The 22,484-nt window shown below is 47.9% G+C and overlaps 1 protein-coding gene across 1 annotated transcript; it reads left to right on the forward strand.

Moving 5' to 3' along the window:
• The first annotated feature begins 72 nt into the window (after positions 1-72).
• On the forward strand, positions 73-17,084 carry mRpS31 (mitochondrial ribosomal protein S31). The gene is made up of 8 exons (XM_089572230.1): positions 73-156; positions 304-517; positions 3,399-3,496; positions 6,017-6,193; positions 7,757-7,960; positions 12,217-12,290; positions 13,781-13,927; positions 16,036-17,084. The coding sequence occupies exons 1-8, from the start codon at positions 113-115 to the stop codon at positions 16,323-16,325; spliced, it is 1,248 nt and encodes a 415-aa protein (XP_089428356.1). The 5' UTR covers positions 73-112; the 3' UTR covers positions 16,326-17,084.
• Positions 17,085-22,484: the final 5,400 nt, after the last annotated feature.

Genomic DNA, 22,484 nt, shown 5'->3' on the forward strand with positions numbered 1-22,484 from the left:
AGTAAATTACCCAGAAATGTTAAATTTTGGTGCTCAATAATGCAACAGCAAATTTTTGATAAAATGTAGTTTCTGGTCCTGACGCGAATGGCTCTGCGGTAGCACACCAATCATGGCGGCGTCCATGTGTTATTCCCGTGTTGGTTTCAGCCACAGGTGCGAATCTTTCCCAAGAGGCGATGGACACCGCTTTTTCGCCCTCTTCTTACTAATGCAGCAAAGGAGAGAACATCAGCACATTTCTTTCTGTCTTGTTGTGCCGTGGGTGTTGCGCGCTTAACCGGATCAGTGGTCTCGTTGCAGAGCCATGCTTGCTGGCGTGCGGTGCGTCCAGCGACTTCGGGGTACGAGGCCGGGCCGATGGGGACAGCATTTTGCCAGGCCCTTCTGTTCGTCGACCGGCCAGAACTCCGACGAGCCGGCAGACAAGAGTGAACAGCCTGCCAAGAGCGAGCAGCCAGCTGACCAGAAGAAAGCAGCGCTAGACAAATTGTCGGCTCTGCTCTCCGACATGAAGGTCAGAAAGAGTAGCGACTTCGGCTAGCTGGTTGGCATGCATTCATCTTGGAAAAAGAAAGAAATAATAAATGCGAGACACGAAAAAAAAAGCTACATGACAGTCGCAGATCCTATGCTGGTCACTGCTCACCTCCAACTCAGAAGTAGACCCGTAAGGCGGTACTTGATTCTTGTCGGTGAAGTGTCGGTGAGCGTCCTGTAGCTTCTCTCTTCGTGTCTTTGCCTTTTCTCCATTTGAAAATGTAAAGGCTGCACCTCGTCATTGTGTGCTGGTTCTTCAAAAATCAATCTACGCCACTCTTGTTTTGTTTGTACATCTATGTGACCATGTTCTCACTCTGATAATCCCTCTGTGAACATTGTACCATTTCTTATTCCAGCCCTTGTATTAAACTATTGTGGAACTTCCACACTGGCAGGAAAGCAATGCCAACGCGCTTTTCTTGCAAGCCGTATTGCACTCCAAAAGTTTCCTTGTTCTCAGTCACATGCAAGCGAAAACAAAGTTTCCATCTGGTTTTGTTTGTTTGTTTGTTTGTTTGTTTGTTTGTTTGTTTGTTTGTTTGTTTATTGATACTGTTAACCCTATTGAAGGGTCATTACAGGAGTGGTGGGAAAAAAAAGCAAAAATACCAACAAATCTGTCATCAAGCGCATTGTACACGTAACAAGTCATTAAAGAGGATAAGAGAAGTGTACACAGTGCCCTATTACATTGTAGAAGAGAGCAACAAAAAACATAATCACGCACACTCGAAAGCATCTACACAGTAAAACACTATATAAAGACACGAAACACAATACACGGACTTAACCCAGTCATGTTAGCACACCGCGCTCGCGGAATAAATAAAAGAGTCTAAATTAACCAAAAATGCACTGAATTTTTATCATTTAAGCGCAATGTCTTATGAAACTTATTTAAAACTAACGTTAACTCGTCTTGAATAGCAGCTTTTTCTGGCAGATAATGTTGGCAAACCCTGCATCTTCACTTTTTTTTTTCGCTGAGTTGTGCACCAGCTGCGAGGGAACGTGCAGACAGTGTTCACCGGGCTCGCATGTAAAAGTCGTTTTTTAATTAGATGGCTAGGGAAAGCAGTCAGAAAACGCTGTTCGGCCAGTTTTCTTGTGTCCCCTTCCGAGAGCGGTGGCCAAAATAAAATGGGTGAAGGAGCAGACACATTTGTTCGTCTGCTGTGTGTGTATCCACTTGCCCTCCACGGCAGGTGCTGGCTGGTGATGCTCGTATATACCTTTAAAGGTGCACTAAAGAGAATTCTGAGCTCTTCTTTTTCCATGGGAACTCAATCTACATGCTTCGAGTGTTCTTAGAAACTTCAAATTATTGTTCTATGCGACTAATTTTCCTATTAAATCAAATTAAACGAACCCGGCTCCTGCCTTTGTTTTCTTTTTAACCCTCCTCTAAAAGTAGGAGGAGTCGGCCAACGTGTGGAGTGCCTTTCAGCCGGTCACGTGGCGGCTTCACTTTTGCTTTTATTTTGTTTTTTATGTTTCCGTGAATAAATAGTTTCAGTTGCAGACAACATGGCCACTAATTAGGCCCATGGAAGTAAATATACGCATGGACTCTTTGCTCTACATATCACTCTGCTGATGGCAGAGCGGCAAGCTGCCACGCGACTGGCTGAAAAGCACTCCATGCATTGGCTGGCTCTGCCTACTTTCGGAGGTGAATTAAAACAAAAAAGGCGTTTGCCCGGACGTTTAATTTGATTTAATAGGGAAATCGGCCGCTCAGGACAATAATTAGACGTTTCTAAGAATGCCTGGAGCGTGTTGATCGAGTTCCCGCGGAAAAAAGACGATCTCGGAAAACTCTATAGTGCACCTTTAAGCACATAGATAGCAGCAGTGCCTACAATTTTCTCAACCTTTATCTAAAAGGTACTATCATTCTTTGAATGTGTCACCTATTCACGCATACACAGATGTTGTTTTAAAATTTAGTTTCTTCTGTCATGTTGTTGAACACTGGAATTCTCTGCTTAGTGATGCACTGTCACTGCAGTTAGAACACTTTTTGAATGTCATTGAAAATCTGTGATTATGCTGTTGACTGTTGATTATGCTATTTTTTGTTGTGTTTTTTCCATTACTCATGCAATAGCCCCGGAAGGGCTGCAGTATATGTAAATAAATAAATTAATTAAGGCAGAAGCCTTTAATGCCTCATCGTTGTAAGCGGGAGTTGTCGACAGAAATGTCACGCTTTTCAATTGGTCGAAATGGTCGTGACGTCACAGTGCACTAATTTCAAGCAGGGCCAATTGTACTTTGGCTAGTAACCATGCAACCAATTAAAGGGATGGTATAGTGATGATCCAAGTAAAATAAATAAATACAACCGAGTAGGAAATTAGTCGAGTTGGCGAATTGAACCAGGGTCTCCGGAATGCGAGAGGAGCACGCTAACCACTCCGCCATGCCAGCTCGATAGTTTGGAATGAACAAAGGCGCGTCCAGTGAATATGGTGTCTTCCTCCACTTCCATCTTCTTCGCTTCCTTTACAGCGAGGTTTAAGTGTCCACTGAGATATGCTATGCAAGACAGATACATTTCCTTTCCTCAAAAACCGAGCAAGGCGTAAAGTTGAATGGGGGATGGCGTTCTGTGGACACCCTGGATGCTGTAGCGTTCCTCTCTTAGAGGCAAAGCTTAACATCTTAACCACACATCAGTGACATAACCAGCAACACCGCGCTTAAGGCTTTCGTCTCACCTCACTTTAGGTCAGCAAAGCGCCCCCCTGAATTTTTAAGTGCCAGTCTACCGCTCTTTCGACCAACTGAGAATCTCCGATAACTGTCAGTCTTTGAAAGCAGTGTGTGACCGTGGGTGTTTGTTCTCACAGATTGAGTCTATCGCAAGCACAGATCCCAACAGCATCTCCTTTAAGTTGGCCAAGCCTGGACTGCCAAAAAAGCCAGCATTAAAAGAAGAGGCTCAAAAGTGAGTTATTTTTTCTCCTATAGCAGAACACTGGGTTTTGTATTGTGCACATAAACTGTTGCTCTTGCTTCACCACACAATGGCATCAGCTGCAGAACAAATTGCCATATGTCTTTAATGTGCACTGACATCGCACAGTGCACGGGCCTCTAGAATTTCGCCTTCTTCAAAATTCGACCACTGCAGCTGGAATCAAACCCCCGTCTTTTGGCTCAGCAGCTGAGGGCAATAACCACTGAGCCACCGTGGTGGCTTTTGTGCACACAATTGTGCAGAAAGCACCTAAAAGGGTTAACAAGGCATTGGTTAGGAAACTGAGCAACACCTCGCCATAGTTACTGACTTCTAGAGGTAACACATGCATAAAAGTAGAGCACCACAGAGTTGCTGAGCAGATTAGTAGAGGCACATGACCTGAAAATTATCATCTGTTGTCCAGTTTTGCCTTTAATTGCCTGCTTATCATTCTTTGCTCAGTCTACAAAACTGGTTGTATGTCCCGCCCTGATGAATATCCCTGTAATGCCCAGGCATTGAAAATGTCCGGTAAGTTGTGAACTTTCAGGATTGCATCACTGATGGCCTCTTGAAGACAATGTATAAAACTGTCAGAATCATGAGGAAAAAAATGATTCCACTTTAAATGAATTTAGCTCATTTTGATACTTCATGAATGTCTGAGGGCCATAAAACCTTGTGCAAACGCACGGGCTTAAGCAGGAAATCAAATGCAAAATGCGAAACGTCTCCTTAATTTGTGAATACAGCATTACAACCACAGAAATTTTTTGCTTTCTGTCATTAGGCTTAGCTTTTGCAGAAATTTATCTTTTATCGGGTTTCCTGCATCTTTGCTAGCTTGTACTTTGACCCTGCTTATATAAGTATATTGGAGAAGACCCTTACTTCAAGCATGCTAGCAATTCACTTAGTTACGTGAGCAGAAATGAAAAGTACATTTCTACGCTTTGTATATCATTTGATTCACTGTGCATTACGAGGTTATACTGCATGCATGTGTGCATTTGAGTATTCCTTACTCCTTATGTGTGAAGTCACCAGATTGTAGGGTGAGACCGTGGGAAATGGTGCTGCACTGAAGCACCCTAGTGGGAAATGTGGTGCAGCACGGCTTTGGTGAAGTGCGACGAAGTGGGTTACCACCGCCTATGTTTTATTTTGGCTGCAGTCAGTGCCTAAAGTCTGGCTCCATCGAAGGAGGGTCTCCAGTGATTCGAGCACAGGTGGAGAGGAAGTGAGAGAAAGCAGCTGGCGGCCATTTTTACTCATTGTTTCATACGAAAATGAGAAGTCATTTTTATTTTAAAAGTCATTGTTTGCTCAGTTTATGTCACAGACCTTGAACAAGTGATCCTCACGCTATGCCAGTGTGCTCGTTGTTGTTTGTGTTTCTGTGTAGTCTTGGAGCTGAGAAGCCAGCTCTGGCCAGCTTTGTATTTTTCTCTGTCTCTGGTTTTAGAAAACATGTTAATGATTCCCACTATTCAAGAGAAGGCAAATGTATCAGGGGGCGGCAGAAAGTTAGGTGGGCGGATTAGATTAAGAAATTTGCAGGAATACGGTGGCCGCAACTGGCGTAGGACAGGGTTAATTGGAGAGACATGGGGGAGGTCTTGCCCCGCAGTGGGAGTAGTCAGGCTGATGATGATGGTGATCAATCACAACGAAATTTTAAGGCGGAAGCCTTTAATGCCTCATTGTTGTTAGCAGGAGTTGTCGACAGAAATGTCACGCTTTTCAATTGGTCGAAACGGTCGTGACGTCACAGTGCACGAATATCAAACGGGTACAATTGTACTTTGGTTAGTAACCATGCAACCAATTAAAGGGATCGTATAGTGATGCTCCAAGTAAGTGTTACTGAGTTTAGTTAATTGCTTAATTACCCAATTAGTCTAATTAACACTTCTAGCCAGGCCAGATAAATAAATAAAACCGAGTAGGAAATTGGTCGAGTTGGGGAATCGAACCCCGGCCACCGAAGTGCGAGACGAGCATGCTAACCACTTGCCAGCTCGATGGTTTGGAATGAACAAAGGCGCGTCTAGGTGTCTTCGTTCACTCCCATCTTCCTCCCTTCATGTTAGTGAGGTTTAAGATATGCGAAACAGATACGTTTCCTTTCCTCAAAAACCAATTTACCGACAAGCAAGGTGTAGAACCGAACCGGCGATGGCGTTCTATGGACTCCCTGGCAGCGTTGCATGACGCTGTCGTGTTTCACTCTTAGAGGCGAAGCCTAACATCTTAACAACGCATCAGTGACACAGGCAGCAACACCGCGCTTAAGGCTTTCGCCTCACCGCACTTTAGGTCAACAAAGTGCCCCCTTGAATTTTTTGAGACGATAGAGAAGAAATGTTCCGGCCACCACTGAACAGAAGAATAAAAAATGCTTGCTCGCTTTGGATTCATGCAGTTCCTACAGTCTAGCATGAGGGGGGTCTCACAGATCCCTTGCCAATACCTCCCTGACTTTAAGCGTTGGCTGCAATGCAGGGCTCGTGGTCTGGGCAAGGCAGTTGTGGAGGCCGCCAGGAACGTTGCAGCCGGCCTGGGTGATGACGCGGAGCGCACAGAGTCAGAGCTGCTGGCGAGGCTTAGAATGCACGCCGAGGAGAGGCAGGGTAACCAGCACGTCACCCCCGACAAGGACAACAACGCGGCCACACTGAGGTAGGAGCCCGTCGATGTCTGCTACCCCACCGTCTTGTTGCCGTTCAAAACTCTTGTAAATATTGAAGGTGTCCATTGTCACTCCTGTGTTCTTGAGCATGTAGTAGTAGGGGTAGAGTGCTGGAACACATCGGCACTGCCTGTGAACTTGCACATCATTGGAAACAGGCTCCTCAGTTTCAGTGCAGGACTCATAACAAAAAAATATTATATTTCATGAAGATAGCTGCTATGTACTTCGAAGCACATCAAAGCTGTCTGCATTAAATTCGCAGCAGTATATTAGATTGCGTTCTGTGTGTTCATGCTAGGTTTAATGGCCTAATGTGTTGGTGTAAAGCGCTACTGCTTCTGCAAGAATGGTAAGGAGGTCTTTGCTGCCATTAACTGTTATGTGTTGATGTGAACGTATCTATTTGCTGCCATTAAGGGGGAGCCTGGTCTTGAAAAAAAAAATTTATTAATGAAGTCACAGTCAAGAAATCTTCAGGGAATATGTATTTTTGTACGCCGATTCTAAATATGTCATTTAATTTTATGTAAAACAATTGCTTGAGCACTTACATAATTTTTATGCATGTATTTTGTGAAGAGCTTTGAAAAAAGTTTCTTGCGGGAAACTTGCCGAAATGTATGCTATTGGGTTCTCTTGACACCAAAGAATGCATTAAGGGTAAAATTGTCTTCCTGCCTATCATAGAACTTAAGTTATAGGGTTTTGAAGTTGTCGCTTCAGAAAATGTGTATTCCTGTTTCTGAAGCGGCAGCTTCAGTACCCTGTAGCTGAAGTTCTGTGATAGCCAGGATGATAATTTTACCCTTACTGCATTCCTTGGTATCAAGAGAACCCAATTGCATCTATTTCAGCGAGTTTCCCGCAGCAAATTTTCTTCAAAACTCCCCAGGAACTTACCCAGGAGGTACATAGAGTGTGTGGCTGACAGCCCTGCACGATGTTTGCAATTGTAATAAGCTCCGAATATTGATCACAAATTGATTTGGTACTCCTTCCATAACTAAGATAGAAATGGTCTTTATGTATGGTGTTTTTTTTTTCATCTTTCCACACTTGATTGCATGACCAAGTACAATAGAATCTTGATGATACGAATCTCGCGGGGTTGCTAAAAAATTCATATCGTCCAAAATGAACAAAGTCTGTATGCGGAAGCATGGGAAATACAAATATACTGCTGACGAGACTTATACATCTTGTAATAAAACAGCGCAAGGACACAGGACAAGAACGGAGAGCAGACACACATCAGCACCGTGTGTGTCTTCTCTCCGTTTTTGTCCTGTGTCCTTGCGCTGTTTTATTACAAGATGCATAACCAACTCGCCCAAACTGCCATTTTACTACAGAGACTTATACTGCTGACGGGACCCCCCCCCCCCCCCCCCCCCTTTTTTTTTTTCTAACAAAGACAGCCATTGCCCTTAAAAGATCTTGTGGACATTCACAGCAGTTTACCTCGATTATAATAATGCATCTCATGGTTCTCAAGAGTGCCATTTCAGCACTGAAAGGTGTCTTGACTTGGTCTTGTGTGTCGTGCGCAGCGACCTGTTTGTTGGCATGAAGATCGAGCGCAAGAAGGCCAAGCAGGGCAGGAGAGATGGCGCGTACACACGTGGGGATCGAGCCCACGACCTCGGTATAACCCAGAGTGAGTTTCTGCCGGGCACTATCGACGCACTGACCGAGCAGGTCAGCAAGGACGCAAAGGCCGCTGCTCGGTGGCAGGCAGCGGGCAGCCAACAACGGTGAGTGACCACCACAACAGCCTGTGTCACCCAGAATAGCAGATATCATGGTGGAACTGAAAGCAAAATAAAAATTAAGGCATATTGTGGACCAGCGCAAAACGGACAAGGGAGCAAGGAAAAAGAAAGCGACACGGGCGCTGTCTAGTTACTCAGCTGCTAGACAGCGCCCGTGTCGTCTTCTTTCCTTGGTCCCTTGTCCGTTTTGTGCTTTCAACTTGCCCAGCAAAACGAATTGTTAAAAATTAAGGCTCCAGCCTGTGTTCAAAGATTGGCAGTATGGTTTATATTTTCGTCTTACCAATGAATGCAGTCCGTATCAGAACTTCTTTTATGAGCACAGATACCAACATTGGCTATGCGCAGAAAAATTTCTAGGCTAAAGTTTTTTTATCAGCTTTATCACAATATGTTCAATCTGGATTCCAGCTTGTACTCGCGACCACCCGGAAGACTGTCATCGTGTACTAACTATTGCTTCGTATTTATGTCATACATGCCGAGAGTTGATGTCTATAAGTTTTCGTTTCTGCCTAAAGCAATTATAGAATGGAATAACCTTGACCGACACGTATTCAACAAAAACTTGTTCACTTGAAACTTTTGTACAAGAGCTGGAATTGTGCTGTACTGACCGATTATACCATTCCCACTCTGTAACAGCCCGCAAGGGCTAACAGTATTTGGAAATAAATAAATACATAAATTAAGTACAAGGCACTGGTCCAGAGTGACAGGGTGGTGCCTGCTTTGCGTTGAAAGCCCGCAACTATCCTCTATCCTTTTTGTTAACCATCGTAGTCTGGGTTTGGAGAGAGTGGCTCACAAAATAGGATGATGAAAAAAAAAGAAACAGAGTGAGCACTGACTGACAGCACTTGTTTTTATCACACGGACATCCTCGTCATCCTTTGCTAGTCACTCTGTGCGTGTAGATGCAATCACGCCAAGAAGTTCACGTCTCTATTTTGCTGAAGTGAGGAGTTGACTTTTGAACAGTCCAAAAGCGTAGCTTTTTGGGCTTGTTGGTGCATGATCATAGCGATATAATAGCGCAGATTAAGACAGGACACACGAAGACACGAACAACACGAGCGCTACGTGTTGTTCGTGTCTTCGTGTGTCCTGTCTTAATCTGCGCTATTATATCGCTATGATCGTTTTGAACAGTGTGAGCTATGCAGACGCACTCTTTTTCATAGCACTGTGCTACAGACCCTGGAGGGGTTTAGGTATATGTAGTATGTATATATTTACTTGTTTACATGATAGAAACAGGAACAGATTGTTTTGAAAGGAATTTGTTAGAGGCAGTGTTTTAAAAATGGTGTTGGCATTGCAAGCTGTGGCATCTCCGTCTGAAAAGCGCTCAGTGTGTCTCAGAATCAACTATTTTTTTTTTTCTGGTTAGCATGAGTCTAGTGATGATGATTTGGTTTCTTCATAACCACAGTAGTAAAGATTGGGACCACAGCTAATTTTGGAAGAATTGTACCATTGATGGCGAGTCATGAGATGTGATGAGAGTTTGGAGCCAAGTCTGTCTCGACACAAATGAATTGCCTGCTGTGTTTCCAGTGTCCCCATTCACAGAATCGCTTAGGTGCTATTTAAATATAGTTGTGGGAACATGTATAAAAATCTCTTGTCTCTTTCATGAGTAGCCTCTCAAACACAGCAGGAAGTTAGAAATAAGACTTCGTGCATATGCTTAAGGTGCTGCAGTGGCTTATGTGTTGTGTCTTGTTTCTGCTTTTCCAAACCAAGCTGGCATAGCGCATCTTCTGGTGGCAGCTTTGTTTCCAACAGCATGTTGTTGAAGTGTACAGGTGAAGCTCAAGCGCTGAGATCATTGTACAGACTGTTCCACAGTGCTGTAGAATGCTTCTCTCAGCTAAACTGGTGAATTGTTCGAGCTCAAATTTCGCACAGAAATGGACTTTGGTCGACAGAATTGTTTTGTGCTACGTTTGATTGGGGTACTTGCCTGAATTGATCAAAGAAGTCAAACATTCACTTCCTTTGTGGCAACAACGAAACAAAACATGCCGTTATCTTACTGATTGCACCGATGATGCCATCTCGGTTGTCGTCCATGAAGATTCGGCAAAGAGGAGGGGTGGAAGGGGGGGGGGGGGGGGGGTGGAGGGAGGGGTGTTTTGCAGGAGGTTTGAAGACGCTTTTTCAATTGCACTAGACTTAGTTTCGCTGAAACTCCAATAAATTTAAAGGGTTTCTTGATAAAGCATCTTTCCCCTCTCCATTCTTTGCCAAATCTCCACGGTTGACAAACGAGATGGAGCCACTGGTGCATTCGCTGAGATAACGGCTTGTTTTGTTCCTTCATCGCCATAGACAACACGAATTATCCGAAATTTTTTTATCATTTGAGTAAGTGCCCCTATCAAATGTAGCATAAAACACTTCCAACCAAATGTCATTTCTGTGCGAAATTTGAGCTCAAACAATTCGCCAGTGTAACTGAGAGAAGCATTCTACGGTGTGCATTTAATGGCAGAACAAGCTGCGCTACGGAGGCTCTGAGAAATTTAGTTGAGGTTCACTTTGTGAGATTATCCTATTCGGGCATTGCCAGTGCCATGTGTGTTGAAAACGCATTCATTCTTGTTCTTGCATTACTTGTTCAGCCTTTGTCGTAAGTAAAGAGCTCAAGAAGTTTTCTAAACCACGTAGTGGAGCTCTTGTGGTGTCTGTGGCAGTCTGTACTATTGGAGGCAAAGGGTGGAGAGTCCACCTCGCTTCAAGAGATTTGGAACACTGGCATTACGTAATAAGCCACACAACATGGCCCAGAAGCAAACACCTTGAGCTTCTAAAATTCTGAAAGAGTCTGTACATATAGTATTTGTGTGTGACCTCCTGCACTTCTTGGTGCATTTGTTCAGAGGGAGAGTTTCGCTTCAAAGTTTTTGTCTCCATTTGCGGTGAAATTTGCCTAAAATTTGCTGAATAAAAAGCTGAGAGGGGGTGCTTGAAATGCAAGTGAGTCTTTGTCTGGTTCTGTATACTGCAGTGCCACCAAAGCCAGTGCAGCACAGGATCAGAGAAAAGCAGTGGCACCGCAGTGTGCTGCAGTTTATAAACAGAGGCCTGTTAATGAATTTTCTGGCTGGTGCTTCCGGACACATCCCTCCAGTAGTTTCAGCTTGTGGAAAACCTGGTTCCCCCTCCACCTCAACGCGGCCGACCTTCACCATCATCATGCTTCGGGACAGCACTGGCTGGGTGGGGGAACACTGTAGCGAGGTCTGAGCTTGCTCGTGGGAAAAGTGGAAGCAGCTACGGGAGTGCCACCGAGGCAGCTATGCAGGATTCTGCGAAGTCAGTGAGAGTCTCTTCAGGATCCAGTCAGCGTCGCGAGCGGTTGTGACTGCACATTCTCATTGCCTTTCATGGTAGGCATGCAGGAAGATTCCATGCCGTGCTGCCGGACTTCTGGTGCTTCTGGCTCCGGGCGGGGCTGCAACTTCAGTGGTATTGGCGGTGAACGCTTGCACGCGCTGAGAATTGCGGCCGGGTCTTCCCGTGTGCACCGCAGTCCAGGGGCAATGCCACATCCGGACATTTGCAGGGATGGGTGGCTTGAGCGCATGTTTGCTGTGCTTACTTCATGTCTATAGAACCAGATGTCTAGCAGCAGGGTGCAGGATCTTCTCGTGCGCCTGCCGCGGAAGCGTTGAGAGGGTGCAACCACAATCTATCGCAACGCCGGCTGGATCATGAAGAGACTCTGACCGTCTCTGCAGAATACCAGGTAGCTCTCTCGGTGGTGCCCTTGTAGCTGCTTCCGCTTTCCCCATGAGGAAGCTTACCTCTCACTACAGTGTTCTCTTGCCCAGCTGATTCTGTCCTGATGCATGATGATGATGAAGGTCGGCCGTGTTGAGGTGAAGGAGGAGCACGTTTTCCACAAGCTCAGGGCAACTCGCTACTGCCAGCCCATCCGCTTCGGGCTGCTTGCTTCTGGGAGTGCAGAGCGCTCTGAGAGGCTTTGGTGTGTGAACTAAATCAGTGTGATTGCCACTGCCAGACAGTGCAATGTGAAGATGTTTCGGAATACAGCAAAATGTCGTTAATTTGAAGTCATTGGAATCATGAAACACTTCTCCCATGCAAGCTTGCTTAGGGTTAACTACAGATGATAAAAGCTTTTGCTAAAGTTGCAAAATTTTACCAGTTGAAGTTGCTGGATCTCATGGTAGCTTCTCTTTTTTTTGTGTGTTTGTTGTGAGCAGTGTTGAGGAGAAGTTGGTCCTTGACGTGGACAGACGGCTTGGCATTTTCTCCAAGGACATCGAAGAGAACACAGGTACGTCTGGCATCACACTCTTGCAGTTGGTCCAGTGATCTTCGACTTGCCCAAAGGAGCTCCTTTAAAATGTAGGCTCAGATCTAACTAGTGTCAAGTGAGCTCCTTTAAAGGGGCGGAGACATCAGATTTTTGGTTGGCGTGTTCTTTGTTTCAAACGCTGTGTATTGCCCCAGGTCGTGTGATGCATGCTGTGCAATTCGTACACGTGCGGTAAATAATTTATTACTGCATTATATTTATATTGAGTGATTTCGGTTTCGGTTTCTGAGCACTGGGGTGTGCTTTTTTCGTGTCGCATTGCCAGTCTTCTGAAAGTCTCGATTTAGGGATACCAACAATGTCGTCTAGCTGAAGTACCGGAGCTTCCTTTCAGGAGGGGAATGGGTAGAATGCATGCATGTATACATGCTTGGTAGCTTGCATGTTCGTGGCTCAGCTGAATGCAGAGCTGCTGTGTTTTGTACATTGCACCTTGGCATGCACGTTCCGTCTGCAGTGCAACAGACAGCCACTGAAGCCATGGCTCACTGCGAAGTTGTGGATATGTTAAGAAAGCACCGTTGCCGAAGTAAATTTGCATCGGTAAAAGGGAACTGCTGACCCGCTCTTGTTGTATTGCCTGTCTGCTTCAAACACTACGGCTGCCCTTCCTGCATCTTAGCTGCTCCTGTAGGCTGTGCAGTGTTAGCATTGCGCTTCTTGGAATCACTTCATCGTTGCACAGAACCACTTAATGGGGGAAGGGGGTCTTAGAAATAAATTTTTTTTAATGAAGTCACAACTATGAAATCTTCAGGGAATATGCATTTTTGCGTGCCGATTCCAAATATGTAATTTAATTTTATGCACAACAAGTCGTTGCGCACTTATGCAATATGTTAGTTAACTTTTGCCGAGAGTTTAAAAGAAATTTTACTGCAGGAAACTTGTTACACTGCATGCCATTGGTTTCTCTTGACATCAAGCTATGCAATAAGGATGAAATTATCATCCTGCCTGCTATAGAAGGTGAGTTATAGGATTTTGAAATCATCAGTTTCTTCCCGTTTGTGAAGTGGCAAATCCAAAACCCTATAGCCCAACTTCTATGATAGGCAGGATAATAAGTTTGCCCTTATTGCATAGTCTGATGTCAAGACAAGCCAATGGTGTGCGTCCTAGCAAGTTTCCGGCAGCAAAATTTATTGAAGGCTCTTGGCAAAAAGTTACATAACATATTATATAAGTGCAAAAAAACTTGTTTTACATAAAATTAAATTACATATTTGGAATCAGCATGCAAAAGCACATATTTCTTGAAGATTCCATTATTGTGACTTCATTAACAAAAATTTTTATCTAAGACCAGCTTCCCCCGTTAAGGCCTTTTTTTTTCTTTCCTCTTTTTTGGCCACACAGAGGAACAGATTGCTTTACCATAAGTTTGGTTACACGTCTTCAATAGCACACTGTGATGAGAGCCGTCACTGTCACTTGGATGCTTGCAGACGTGCCACAGCTGAAGACGTGGGAAATGCTGCAGAAGCGCGAGCTGGACCTGCTGGTGACACCACCACCCAAGAACGCCTACGAGGAGATGATCCTCTGGACGGAGCAGGGCAAGCTCTGGAAGTTCCCCATCGACAACGAGGCAGGTCAGTGGGGCTCAGCATTTGCTGTAGTTTCCTGCCCCCTTCGGTTTCTTTTCAGTTGAACACAGCAGCGGTGACTTAGCAGTGTTGTGTTTTCTCCTGGTGTGAACACAGACTCATGCGGCTTCAAGATGTTGGACATTAAATTTTGTATGTTTTGTACTGCGTTATTGCTAAATTAGGCGCATCAAACTGCATTAATTTTATCCTCGTTAATTCGAGAATTTGGATAATTCGGACTGCCACCGGATTCCTACCAAACACTCATGTAAGTCAATGGCGTCAGAAGCTTGTTTGTTCGGACGCTGCAGGGGCTGGCATCGATTGATTCGGATGGGCTCTGAAGCGGCGTCATGTCGATAGATAACCCGCTTGACAAGCGACCATCCAAATATTCGTCTTCAGGCCTGAACTACATATTGAATTGTTTCCCATCACCCACATGACATGCACCTAAAGTCAGGCATGTTGACAATCAGCAGACCCCGTTCATAGGCCGAGAGCGAGTCCAATCGCTTGGTTTCACTTTCGGAGCTTCGCCGCCACTCGCAGCGACGGCAGCTGTCGGCCATGCATATCAGCCGGCCGTGCCTATATAGCTGCGCAGCATTCAGAACAATGATTGCCTTATCGCAGATCCTTCAAGAATGGAAGCCTATGACAGAACAGTGGAAAATTGGCATTGTGGCACAGTGATCGTCTTAAAAGGAGATCACCATCGTCCTCGTTTTCACCAAATTAATTTTTCTTTACTTTTACTTTAACAGTTTTTCGCAGTTTTTGGAGGCCATTCAATAACTGGACATTTGGATAACTCGAACATTTAGTTACACTTACTTGAAGACCAAATTAACGGGGTTCTACTGTACTCATTTGTTTTGTTTTATATTCGGCACCGAGGAAGCTAGAAAGTAAGCCAATTCAGCCCTTTTATTATTTCACATTCAGCACTTATCACCCCTAACTGGTCCTGTTCGCTGTTTGGGTTAAGGCAGCGTTCGGGGTTGGGGATGGTTTAAAAAGCTTCAAGTTAGGACTGACACAGGTCACTGGGTGGGCATCGTAGATGGCTTGAGGTGTGCTAGTGAAGGCAGTGTAATATACTCCAGCTCACAAGTTGTTCGCTGTAGGATGCAAGCTGCGAGCTTAAGGCAACAAATTCCACAAATGTGGTTTTTTCCTTACGCTCTGGAGCCACCTTGAGCTCATAACTTGCCCTCCACTGCGAACAACTTGTGAGATGGAGTACGCGCATGGTAACAAGTTGTGACATACACGGCATGCATTCGGAAAGTTGATCCTCAAAATCATGAGCAGGCGAGGCTCTCAAGCATTGTCACCACCTGGGCTCAAAGCGTATCTGTTCATAGAGCATGTTCTGCTCTTTTCTACATGTGTGTTACAAAATCTTTCATTTTTGTGGAAAACGAAAGCAAACAGAAAAACAAAAGTTGAGTGCATGCACACAGTTGGTGGAGAGATGCTGGAAGTAGTAAGAGAATATGTCTATTTAGGGCAGGTAGTGGCCGCTGATCCGGATCATGAGAGGGAAATAACTAGAAGAATAAGGACTGGGGTGGAGCGCATATGGCAGGTCCTCTCAGATCATGAATGGCAGTTTACCAATATACCCCGAGAGAAAAGTATACAACAGCTGTATCTTACCGGTACTCACTTATGGGGCAGAAACGTGGAGGCTAACAGAGAGGGTTCAGATTAAGTTAAGAACAACGCAGCGAGCTATGGAAAGGAAAATGATAGGTGTAACGTTAAGAGATCGGAAGCGGGCGGAATGGGTGAGAGAACAAACGCGGGTTAATGACATCCTAGTTGAAATCAAGAGGAAGGAACGGGGTTGGGCAGGGCATGTAATGCGAAGGCAATATAACCACTTGTCCTTAAGGGTAACTGAGTGGATTCCAAGAGAAGGCAAGCTTAGCAGGGGGCGGCAGAAGGTTAGATGGGCGGATGAGATTAAGAAATTTGCGGGAATACGGTGGCCGCAACTGGCGAAGAACAGGGTTAATTGGAGAGACATGGGAGAGGCCTTTGCCCTGCAGTGGGCGTAGTCAGGCTAATGATGATGATGATGACTCGTGTGAACGCTGCAGGCCTGGATGAGGAGGCACGCGTGAGCTTCGCGGAGCACGTGTTCCTTGAGGACCTGATCACGGACTTCCCGGAGCGGGGCCCCATCCGCCACTTCATGGAGCTGGTCCTGGTGGGCCTGTCCAAGAACCCACACATCTCGGTGCAGCGCAAGCGCGAGCACATCGACTGGTTCCGTCAGTACTTCCGCGCCAAGGCCGACCTGCTGCGGGCATCGGGAGCACTACCCGAGGACAAAGAGTTCTTCTACCTGGGTCAGGACGAGGAGCGTAGCAGCATTGAGGCCAGCTGAATGGCGTCTTACACACGAGATCACCCCTCATGCGGATGCTTGGGGCTGTTCACAGCCAGCGAGAACTAAGCGTGCTTGTGTGGCAAGGACTCACGTTACCTGTGAGCGAAATGCCGTGCGGGTCATTACTGTGGTGGCCTTGTGCACGGTGCCAACATTTGTTGCCCTGCAAGCTTTTGTGTTGCATGAGGTTGCATTGAATGTCCTTAGGTTGCCCACCATACCATTGACTTGTAAGTAGTATTAGTGGCAGTAGTGATGTACATTTCTTCATGAAGGCAATAGGGTCACTGATATTTAACGATCATTGTACCGCACGGTTTGAAACACAGTTGGAAAGGGATGCTCCCAAGCAAGAGAGCAAACTAGGTAACTAGTAGGACGTCTGTCGTGTCACATCCAGCGTAGCATTGTCCAGGCATTTGATAGAAATAACTGCAATTGCACAAGCGGACATGTGCACGCACTTCATTCAGCAGATTTTATGGGACTTTACCGTCTTCTCATAGTAAAGAAATGCGAAAATTGATAACTACAACGCGGGCAGACTACAAAAAAGATCTCTCTTCGTCGTCTGTTGCCCTAATTTAGACTGCCTGTAGAAAGAAGCAGTGCTCTTAGGTGTTGGACTGGAGGCAGGTGTTCAAGGCCATGGGAGGTGATGTTTGAAACACACACCTGCAAGCTTTTGTAATATACACTGAAAAGAAAAAAAAAATATATGCTTGGAAGTCTTGAATAAACAGTCTTGTCAGGTGAGCAAGTGTACTAATCCTCATCATTCACAGTTTGCTGTGTTCCTGTGGTCACAATTGCAACCCGTGAATTCTGCTGTTACTTATCAAGCAGCATAGGTTTGGTTTGGTTTAGTTTATTGGGGTTTAACGTCCCAATTGGATTGGAGTAAACTTTATTTGTGCCTGCAGTTGGGCGCTCGCGCGCCCCGACAAAGGCCTACGTCGTCTACGAGGCTGCCGTTACTCGGCGCGGGTCTGCGCTCGCCGTTGCCGGCTCGCTGGGTCCCTGCCTTTCGAGCGCCCCAAGGACCTGCTGGACGGCCCATAGCTGTTGGCCATGGTCGTTGCTCTTCGCTGCTGCCTCCAGCCGCGGCGGGATTGTTCCTGATCTTGCTTCCTTTGGATTTCTGATGCAGTCCCACAAGATGTGCGTATGTCTGCCGGCTCCCTCCGGCAGACTCTACACATATCGGTCGTGTAGGTCTCGGGGTACATGCGATGCATCAGTCCCGGGCTCGGTAGCGATCCGGTCTGGAGCTGTCTCAGTAGTACCGCCTCCGCTCGACTCAGCCTCGGGTGCGGGGGTGGGAGAGTCCTGCGAGCCAGGCGGTAGGCCTTCGTGATTTCGCTGTAGTCGGTCATGCGGTCCTTGGCTCCGAACCACGTCGGACGGTGTGTTGCCGGGGTGCGGTTGGTTAGCGCTCGCGCCGCTGCGTGTGCCGTCTCATTGTGGTTCGCGCTGCGTTCCGACGCGTCGCCCGCGTGCGCCGGAAACCACTTGATTCTTACTCTTCTGTCTTGCAGTTTAGTCGCTCGTAGTATGCGCTCGGCCTCCCTGCAGACTTGGCCTTTGGCGAAGTTTCGCACCGCCTGTCTCGAGTCACTCAGCACCGTGTAGCAGTCTGCGTCGGCGATGGCCAGGGCGATGGCCACCTCCTCCGCTTGTTCCGCTCCGGCGCCTCTCACGCTCGCTGCCGTCCTCGTGGCGCCGGTCGACGCCTCTATGACGACCGCTGCGAAGGCGTTCCGTCGGTATTCGGCCGCGTCCACGTACCGCGCGTGCTCGTCGTTGGCGTGCAGGGCGATGAGAGCCTTGGCCCTCGCCGCTCTTCTTTCCTTGTTATACTCGGGGTTCATGTTCTTGGGTATGGGGTCGATTCTGGTCTGGCGTCGGACCTCTTCGGGGACGGGGAGCTTCGTCTCCGCGTCGTTCGAGTGTCCTATTCCCAGGTCGTCCAGTATCTTCCTCCCGGCTTTGGTCGTGGACAGCCGCTCCAGTTGAGAGGTCCGTTGCGCTTCGGCTATTTCTTCGAGCGTGTTGTGGATCCCGAGTTGTAAGAGGCGGGTCGTGCTCGTGGACTTGAACAGCCCCAGCGCCGCCTTGTACGCTCTCCTGATGATTACATTAATTTTGTTGCGTTCGTGTTGCAGCCATCTATGGTAGGCTGCAACGTACGCGACGTGGCTGATGATGAAGGATTGGACGAGCCTGATTAGGCTCTCCTCTCTCATGCCAGCCTTCCGGGAAGTGACTCTTTTGAGGAGTCGCATAGCGTTGGCCGCTTTTGCCGTGAGACGGGCGATGGTTTCGCCGTTTCTTCCATGCTTTTCGATGACCATGCCTAGGATCCTGATTTTGCTGACCTCGGGGATCACGTTGCCGGATTTGGTTACGATTCTGATTTTTTCGCATTCGCGTTGTCTGGTCTTGCATCTGCCATTGTTGGTAGGTGGGAGTATGAGGAGCTCCGATTTGCTCGGCGAACATCTCAAGCCGGTGCCTTCCAGGTGGTCTTCTATCGCGTCGACGGCGGCTTGCAGAGCGCCCTCGATGTGGGCGTCGCTGCCGCCGGTCACCCACAGTGTGATATCATCCGTAGTTTGTGAACATCACAACACGAGCACCGTAGATTCAACAAAGGTATGCATGAGAGAGGAAATTAGGTATTGCTCTAGGGCGCTCTCAAAACTTCCATTCACCACTCCTGCACTTTTGCACACATACAGTCAACTCCGCTTGACTGTATGTCAAGCGGAGTTGACTTTCACAAACAAAGTTGACTTTCACGCGCCGTTCATTATATCGTGAGGTTTGCAACTTGTGAACAAGACATAACAGATGGGACATTCATAAGGCGGAGTTTTTTGGTGTGGCTTTGAAAGCGATTTGTAGGTGTCACCATTTGCCACAAATGGGCTTTACTGCTGAAGGCAGAGCTTCAGCGCAACCACGATCCCTCGAAGCGGGGTGGCAAGACCCTTCCCCGAAGCATTTCACCCCTGAAACAGCCGAGCACCAGGCTGGTGGAAACCTTGTACCTATTCGAACCTGGTATCTACCTGGCGGCACTGGGGATTGAGCCCAGCACCTCCCGCATGCGAGGCAGATGGGCTAACTACTAAGCCACCGCTGCAATGGAGAGGGGTTTGGCCAAAGACCCTTTTTTCTAGCATTTCACCCCCTAAGTGCCCAGCTACAGACTGGGCAAAACCTTGTACCCATTAGAAAACTGGTGGGTACCTGGCAGCACTGGAGATCAAACCTAGCTCTTCCTGAATGCGAGGCCGATGCTTCAACCACTAGGCCATTGCTTCGGTTAGGTAGATTTTTGTGTTGTGCTTTTTAATGCCATAGTGTTAAGGAGCTGATGTCGCAGAGAATCCAGTATCGTTGACTGTAAGCGAAAAATCCAGGAAAAACCACCAGAGAAGCAGCCTAGGTCATGTGACCTTGCGGCGTCATTGAAGTCTGCTCACTAGATTGTGAACAGACTGCCCACCATGACAGATGAGTTAAATTAATGATTGGTCGCTCAGGAAGAGCAACCTGGGTCTCACAAGCCCCACTGATGCAAGCACCTGCCATCACAAGGCAGTGGTGCATCGCTTAACCACTGCACCACTGTGCCAGGAATGGCATAAGGACTACCAGGAATATATAGTCACCGAAAAACAACCAGGGAAAGTAACTCCGCGGATCTGGATTCGCGAAGTGCAGACACCGATCGGAGTTACGACGTGGCCACCAGCTGTCCGGATCTGCGGCCCAGACCAAGGGGTCAGTACCTTCCTCAGGGCCGTGGCTAACCGACTGCTCATTACAGAAAAATCGGCGCCGGTATCCACCAGTGCAGTAACGTCGTGGTTGCCAGCGGATACCGGAATTTCGGCAGAAACCAGTCGGTCGCAGCGCGTCGTTGAGGTCGTCGGGTCAGGTCGTCGTCGGTCGGAGCGTCGCGGCGAATCTTCGAATGGAGGCTCTTGACACGGTCCAGTAGCGGCGGCCCTACCCCCGGAGGACGCCGTCTTCAGTTTTCCCGACGAGGGGACGCACCTCTGAACTGGCCAGAGGTCGATGGGCGGCCGGGCGAAGAGAACCGCCTTGGGGATGGCGATCTGGACTGGCGCCGCTGCGGGGTCGAGGACTGCACGTTGTCAGCCAGGTACAGCTCGATGTCCCGTGGTCTTTCACCGTAGCGCGGTCGAGGTGCGTCAGGTGAAAACCCTCTTAAACCCATTTTGCGGTAGGGACAGTGGCGGAAGATGTGGCCGGGCTCCCCGCATTGGTAACAGAGCGACCGATTGTTTGGCGTACGCCACACGTGCGCTTTGCTCATGCGGGGCCTGTACTCCTGCGGCACAGATGGTACTGCTGCGCTCGGGTACTGCAGAGATGGAACTGGCATGGGAACGACGGGGGAAAAGGCTTGCATCGCTGGCCCAGGACTTCGTAGTGCCTCGCTGTACGTCATAACAGAGGGCGCCGGGTGTGGAGATGGGGGCGGCTGCACAGCTCGTCGGATTTCGTCACGGATTACGTCCGTTACGGCAGCGACACTGGCCTGTGGAGCTTCCAAGCGAAGTTTCGCCAATTCCTCGCGCACAACGCTTCTTACAAGCTCCCGAAGCTCCTCGGCGGGCAGCGACGTAGGCGTGTACTGGGAAGCGGCTGCTACAGTAGCCTCACGTCCGTAGTGCGCGCCCCGTTCCTGCAGAGAGCGCTCGATACTCGTTGCCTCCCTTGTGAAGTCGGCCACTGTTCTTGGCGGGTCACGGACAAGTCCGGCAAATAGCTGTTCTTTTACGCCGCGCATTAAGTGGCGCACCTTCTTCGCCTCTGGCATAGCAGGGTCGGCCCGATTGTACAGACGCGTCATGTCCTCGACGAACATCGCGACGCTCTCGTTGAACTGCTGGGACCTCGAGTGCAGAGCGATTTCAGCCTTTTCTTTTCTTTCGTTGGTGGTAAACGTCGCTAGGAGTTCTCGACGAAACACTTCCCAGGTGGTAAAGGAGGCTTCGTGATTTTCGAACCACGTTTTGGCTGAGTCCTGCAGCGCAAAGTAGACATTGCGCAATTTGCGCTCGCCGTCCCATTCGTTGAAGCCCGCCACTCGGTCAAAGCTGGCCAACCAGTCTTCTACGTCCTCGAACCTGTCCCCGTGGAACGGCGGCGGCGACCGAGGTGCGTGAAGAACGAATGGCGGGGCATTCCCGGAATGCTGAGTCGTCTGGCTAGCCACGGTTGAGGTCATTGCTCTTACCGCTCTTACCGGCGCTGTCAGTTGGCTGAACTCCGGTTGTAGGCCTCGCAGACGGCGGCTCGCTTTGTGGACGGGTGTTGTGTCCACGCGTGGAGAACAGGTGTCGAGAGTGTCCTCGCAATCCGAGTACATGGGACGTTACCCAGCGGCTCCAATATGAATTTTAAGTAGACAATGACCAATTCTGCATATATAGAAATTAACTCATTGCGCTATCGCATCATACCCTTACGGCGGAGCTTGAGTGTCCCCTCCAATGTTTTTAAGATTTACCTGCGTTACCATTGGCTCGGCGAAGTTTTGGCGCTCGGTAGCGTGTTTTAGCGTCGCGGCCCGTCTCGGCCTTGGCTAGAAAGCAACGGGAGCAACACGCGCATCACCATTGTGCTGACCATCACCCCGAGACATGCGTTTAGGCTTAGCGCGTAATGAAGGTCTTTTAATTATGGCGGATATATGTCGGCCAAGTTTGAAACTTGTACGCGTAGATTTGGCCGTTTCTGCGTCCTACGGCGCTTGTTTTTTGTCGGGGCACCGTCCTTGCTGAGCGGTGGCCGGCTCCAGTCTTTCAGTCAAGAGCATGCCGACGCTGATTGTGAATCTACAGCAGCGGTATTTTCGCGCATAGACAACGTTCGACGATGTCTATGCTTCGTATCAAGGGCCTGATATTGGCCCAAATAAAGGGCAGAGACACTCGGCGAGCTTAGCGCAGACGCAGAAGTGTCTTTATGGGATTCCGCTGTCGCCGGGAAAGACGGCGAAAGCAAGCTGCTTGCCGCGTGACGCAACCGCTCATTTCGAAAACGCGTTGATATGGCGAAGTAGGTGCACATGCTTTTTCAGCTTGCAACTTTTAAAAGAATACAGAGACACCA

The sequence above is a fragment of the Amblyomma mixtum genome, chromosome 2 (genome assembly GCF_055824585.1).
Source record: "Amblyomma mixtum isolate Tamu chromosome 2, ASM5582458v1, whole genome shotgun sequence".
Classification (NCBI taxonomy): Eukaryota; Metazoa; Arthropoda; class Arachnida; order Ixodida; family Ixodidae; genus Amblyomma; species Amblyomma mixtum.